Here is a 6,314-nt window from a genome sequence, read left to right on the forward strand (position 1 = left end):
AAATTCTACCTGAAAAAAACTTCAAAACAAGTAGAGCCCACTTTCAATCTTGGATTTCCCTTATACCAAATCTTAAAATAATTATGTAAATACCCTCGATTGCTGAAGTGTGGTGTTCAAAACATAATAATAGAAATAATTGTGGTAAAATAAAGAAGAAAATCTTTCTCCCATTCAAGATCATATGAAGAAAGTTTTGGAATTTAACCAAAGAGAATCCATTTGGTTTGTTCACAACCGAACTAGATACTCTACATTAACATCTACGAATTATGATTTCATATATGCAGATATTGATACAAATACAAATATAATCACAATTAGTTCCTACTCGATCCATTTACAATCCCATCAGAATAACATTCTACTTTATTTATATAACATTAAACCAAAGTTCCAAAGCTATTTACAATCACCACTAGTGTGTGTGTGTGTGTGTGTGGTTGAATAGAATCAACACACGCCACTTCTCTCACCTCATAAGAGTGGAATGATGTCATCATTATCATCTTCATCACCCATGTCTAAATATTTGAATCCAAGGCTTCCAACATTCCCATTTGGATCCTGATACTGGAATGATGGATTCACATAGCATTTCATCTCATGAAACAAGTTCAAATTGTCCACAAGTTTGTGAAACACGTTGCATCCACAACACTGCATTCAAATCAAATATGATTTTAGGATTACTCAAATCCACACTTTTGAGTGTTGTTTCTTTTTTACTTAAAAGGGGAAAAGAAACAGAACTTTAGGTAAAGAATCATGAATAATTGAATACCTGGACAAAAACAGTGCCATCAGTATAAGCATGGGGATTAATAGCACGAGTTGTTCTTTGACCACAGACATTACAAGTGAAAGCAACACGCATTCTTCTTCTTGGAGACTTTGTGAAAAGAGACCATGGAAATGTAGAAATCTTTTCACAATCTCCATCACCACCTGCAGGAACTGAAGGCCCTTCCATACCTGAACCTGTAGTCCATCCCCTTACATTTGCTGCACTCAAAACTAACCCCATAGCATCATCCTGCAAAAGTTTTTGATTTACATCAATCAGCATAGATAAAAATACAATTAGCATAGATTCTCGTTCAATTTCACCGATAACACATAAACATCGTATATCATCAACAAGTACGTAACTTTGAAGTTGATCGAAGCGTCCGATCAAATCAATCATCAGTTTCACGCATGCAATTACACGAGCATGTTTTCGAGGGTCCACAGAATCTATAGATGATCTAATCTAATAATACCTAATAATGATTATACACAAAATTGAAAGTAAGCTGATTAATGATTACCTTGGAGAAAGTTCGGTTGGTGGAAATTGGGACAATACTCGCATCATTTGAGTCTGATCGGAGATCAGATTCGTTTCCATTATCTGAGACGACAAATCATGAAAATTCTAATTTTATTAAAAAGGTAATAGGCATAGCAAGGTAGTGAACACTATAAAGTTACAGAATTGCTTACGCTTGGCAGAAATCGGGAGCCGAAAGAGTCTTTTTCCAATAGGGTGTTTGGATCTTGGAGAGAGAATTTTAAGGGATTTAGGAGAAGAAGATACGATTGTTGCAGATGAAGCTAGGGTTTCCATGATTGTGAAGTAAAAACAATCACAGAAAAACCAGAGGAAGAAGAAGAAGAAGAATTGGGGAGATCGCTGGATGTTTCTAGAGATTTGTAGGTCGTCACGAAGGAATTAAATTTTGAATTTTGGGGCAAAAATGAAGTTGGTTTTGTTGCACAAATTGGTGGTCATCAGGTCATGTATGAAAAGGCAAGTAGCTCGAGATTCTTGACCAGCCATTGGATACCTAATCCTTTCTCTTTTTGACTTTTAGACTCAAATTTATTAATAACCGATTGTCGATATATTAACACGTAGTTTTTCTTTATTTGCGAAAAAAAACTTGTCGCTAAATTCTGAGGGTAATTAACTTTTGCGTTTGTACTCATTTGGTCCCTTTTTTTTGTATTTAATATACCATTGAACTTGTTGTTGGTGTTTACCATAGCCCTTTTGATCGGCTTTTGACCTGTGATAGCCGGTCAAAGGGTTATGGTGAACACAAACAACAAGTTCGATGGTATATTGAGTACAAAAAAAAAGGAAAGGGACCAAATGAGAACAAACGCAACAGTTGGTTACCCTCTTGATTCATTTTCCCTTTACTCATTTACAACAAATCTCACATCATCTCCTACTGATATTAATGACTTTATGAGATTCATTCTTGTTTCTCTTCAAAACATAACCTACGAAATGACATTATTTATACATGTACAACTTTGTAATGCACTTGAATATTTATTAGGGGAATCTTGACTAAGCAGACGCATTTCATGACTACATTTACATTTTCAATCAAATGATTTATCGTATCATGGATTACAGACAAGTCTACAAACGAGTGGAATCACAAGTGTTATGATTTTTGAGTTTACTTAGCTTTAAGATCGAACTCATGGGATAAGATGTTGGATAAGGTGTCTAAGTCCATAACTTATTTGGTATATACTTGACCCGACCCGACATTGTCCATTTGGGTTGCACATCACCCGAACTATTTATGGATAATTTTATGAGAGTTATACACATATGATTATTAATATATTATAAGTTATAATATATTAATATGAAGTCATGTTATTTAATTAGTCTTAGTCTTAAATTAATTATGAATTAATTTAGAGATTAAAAGGAAGACTAATTAGATTGTGGGCTATTGGTTTTATATGGTGTGGGCTAATACTCATTTGTTAATGGGCTAGGCTTGTATGGAAGTCCATGGATGATCCATGGAGCTTTTAACCCATGGATCCTTGGAAAAGGAAAGGTCATGGGTTATTAGGGTTTCACCCTAACCATGCACACTATATAAGCATGCTTATGTTGCATGAAATAGCCACTAGTGTGTGTGTTTGTGTGTGGCCGAAATTATAGTGTGTATACACTCTCTCAAAGTTTTCCAAGTGTTTGTGGTGATTTGTGATTCCATTTGAGGCATTCACACTATTGGTGCTTGGCCCTCAAACTCCTTAAGAATCAAACTCATCAAAATGGTATGTAATCTCATCTAATTATTTTATGTTTAAAAGTACCCCATGCCATGTTAGATAGGTTATGAACTTTGGAAAATTATTATTTTGCATGTATTTAGACAAACATAGATCCAAGGTTTATTAGGGTTGCATGCACACTTAGGAAGTGTTAGATTGCTCAAAACCCAACATAAGATACAACATCAATATGTACAATATTATGGTGATGTGTCTACAAAAGCAGCATGATATTGTACATATTGATGTTGTATCTTATCCCATGAGTTCGATCTTAAAGCTAAGTAAACTCAAAAATCACAGCACTTGTGATTCCACTCGTTTGTAGACTTGTCTAGAATCCATGATACGATAAATCATTTGATTGCAAATGTAAATGTAGTCATGAAATGCGCCTACTTAGTCAAGATTCCCCTAATAAATATTCAAGTGCATTATAAAGTTGTACATGCATGAATAATGTCCTTTCGCGAGTTATGTTTTGAAGAGAAGCAATAATGAATATCATAAAGTCATTAATATCAGTAGGAGATGATGTGGGATTTGTTGTAAATGAGTAAAGGGAAAATGAATCAGGAGGGTAACCAACTCTTACGTTTGGTCTCATTTGGTCCCTTTCCTTTTTTTTTGTACTCAATATACCATCGAACTTGTTGTTTGTGTTCACCTTAACCCTTTGACCGGCTATCACAGGTCAAAAGCCGGTCAAAAGGGCTATGGTAAACACCAACAACAAGTTCGATGGTATATTGAATACAAAAAAAAAGAAAAGGGATCAAATGAGAACAAACGCAAAAGTTAATTACCCTCAAGAGTCATTTTCCCAATTGGAAATGGCTTCTCACTAGTTTGTCCGTTTATTGCAGTTTTTGATCTATCGGTTGTTATTATAACCAGTAATCTATATAGTTGTCGAGTTGTCGAGTTTTCTTATTACTCTTTTTTTTGTGTTGGAATTTAACAACATTACTAATTGAGGTATCTTAATTTTGTATTGTTTTTTTTGTTAAATGAGGTATTTACTCTTTCTAGTGAATTGTCTTTTTGGTACCGGTAAGAGTAGTCTATAGGGAAATCCAGTGTATTTCTCAAACAACAAAACGCGTTTGTCATTGTTCGTCATAACGTGTCTTGATTGAAAATGGTTATTGATAAATAGGAAATAATGGAAAAAAAATTATGTCGATTTAAATTGTTTGAGTGTTGTAATTGATGTGATGTGGTTGTTTTAAACGTTTTCTGTAAAACTAGACATATATACGCACGTTGTGCGGAATTATTATAATGTGATAAGATAACCGACTTTGTAACACCGTAAATTTCAAAACAATTTTTCATTTAAATATAATGGTTTAATTCTTAAAAACACTTTTCTTAGAATCTCATTCATAATCAAATTACAAAACATAAGTCCATTTTCACTTGCATAATAAACCAGGATCCTCAAAACATGACTCTTTCGTTGGTGTGTACAATCAAGCCGGTGCCGTCCCGTGATCTTGAGAGAAACCTGAAACACATAACACAAAACACTGTAAGCACGAATGCTTAGTGAGTTCCCCAAACTATCACATATAACACATATTAGCCACTCGAGGCTATAACTCTATGGGTCCGTGCACCCAAACTCTGTGAACCCTTAGGTTCTAACTCTGCAAGCATGCACAACATAAATCACATAGAAGAATGCAGTACAACAATAATAGAACACTGTATCACATAACTCTTTTTACCTACTTAAGGTAAAGTATAGTGAGAAGACTCACCTCACGTATCTTGGTAACTCGTAAATCCCTGAAATCACTAGTGCTCGATCTCCCGAGCTATAGTCCTGATATAACACAATACATCTCTATTTAACATTTTCCCAACTAAGGTTGACTATCCCTATCAAGTCAATATCGGTCAACTCTGGTCAATGGTCAACGGTCAACCCAAACTCGCCGAGTCTGGCGTGGACTCACCGAGTCTCTATGGGGACACGATTCCTCTGAGTCCCTTCCGACTCACCGAGTCACTCACCCAACTCGGTTACTCAACCCCTAGTTCGAAATCCCTGAACAACCCGCACCAACTCATCGAGTCTGCCAATGGACTCGGCGAGTGCATTCCATGCACAACCCCAAACGACCTTCTAAGGTCAGAGCTGTTCCACTAACTCATAGATCCAGTCATTCCAAGCTTATTTATCACGTAAAGTTCATGTCTTGTCGCTCATATCACACCTAATGACTCATAATGGTGTTTTGACCTCAAGCACAAAGGTCCCAAACCAAAACCTTTATGGATTCATAAAAAGCTTGGACAACTCTGGACCTCCAAGGGTCCAGATCCAGAACCTAACTCGCTTAAGGGACCAAAGGAGCACTAGATCTAGCCACAAAAGGGCTCAATAAACCCTAAATCAACATGAACATCACCTCAACAGAAAAGGGTTCAAAAATGGTACCTCAAACGTGATGTTCTGGACCTCAGATATTCAGGAAGTTAACCCTCTTGCTTCCTCTTGGCTATAGCTTTCTTTCCCTTGCTAGACAACACCACCAAGGTTAATAATGGCTCCTTTTCTCACTCCAAACGCTCCACCTCACTAGGGTTTCGCTCTGGGGACTGGTGAGCACAAATGACGGCCATAAGGCCCTTTAAATAGGCCCCAAACCCGAGAAATTAGGGTTTCATTAAACAGCGCGGACTCGCCGAGTCCACCAATGCGACTCGTCAAGTCCGGTCATTAATCCGAATGAGAAATCGCGTCTCTACTCGGCGAGTCTACACACCAACTCGCCGAGTTCTTCCACAAAACTCAAAATAAAATGAATAAATATAATACCTGAAATTCCGGATGTTACAATTCTCCCCTACTTGAATCTGACTTCGCCCTCGAGGTCTCATCCCCGAAATAGCTCCGGATGCTATTCACGCATCTCACGCTCCGACTCCCAAGTTAACTCTGACCCTTTCCGATGCTGCCACCAGACTTGCACCAGTGGCACCTCTTTATTCATCAGGACCTTAATCTTTCGATCTCTGATCGCCACTGGTCTCTCAGCATAATTCAGGCTCGCATCCACCTGAATATCCTCTAGTGGCACTACTGTTGACTCGTCGGCTACGCACTTCCGCAATTGCGACATGTGGAAAGTGTTGTGGGTCTGACCTAGCTTTGCAGGTAGCTCCAACTGGTAGGCTACCCTGCTTACCCTCGTGATCAACCGAAAAGGACCGATATATCGAGG

General features: G+C 37.4%; 1 protein-coding gene across 1 annotated transcript; it reads right to left on the reverse strand.

Moving 5' to 3' along the window:
• Positions 1-256: 256 nt before the first annotated feature.
• LOC145030666 (Zim17-type zinc finger protein) lies at positions 257-1,753 on the reverse strand. Its single transcript, XM_078979057.1, has 4 exons — positions 1,489-1,753; positions 1,314-1,396; positions 785-1,036; positions 257-660 (listed from the first exon to the last, which is right to left on the reverse strand). Exons 1-4 carry the CDS (start codon positions 1,610-1,612, stop codon positions 478-480), a joined length of 642 nt encoding a protein of 213 aa, XP_078835183.1. The 5' UTR covers positions 1,613-1,753; the 3' UTR covers positions 257-477.
• Between the last annotated feature and the right edge of the window lie 4,561 nt (positions 1,754-6,314).

Source organism: Lactuca saligna, chromosome 2, assembly GCF_052625555.1.
Source record: "Lactuca saligna cultivar CGN05327 chromosome 2, ASM5262555v1, whole genome shotgun sequence".
Classification (NCBI taxonomy): Eukaryota; Viridiplantae; Streptophyta; class Magnoliopsida; order Asterales; family Asteraceae; genus Lactuca; species Lactuca saligna.

Bases quoted from the DNA above. Each gene is read 5' to 3' on its own strand.
- LOC145030666 (XM_078979057.1), bottom strand. From the start codon at position 1,612: ATGGAAACCCTAGCTTCATCTGCAACAATCGTATCTTCTTCTCCTAAA. The intron at 1,397-1,488 runs GTAAGCAATTCT...TTGTCGTCTCAG, and splicing joins GCTCCCGATTTCTGCCAAGC to ATAATGGAAACGAATCTGAT. The intron at 1,037-1,313 runs GTAATCATTAAT...AAACTTTTGCAG, and splicing joins CCAACCGAACTTTCTCCAAG to GATGATGCTATGGGGTTAGT.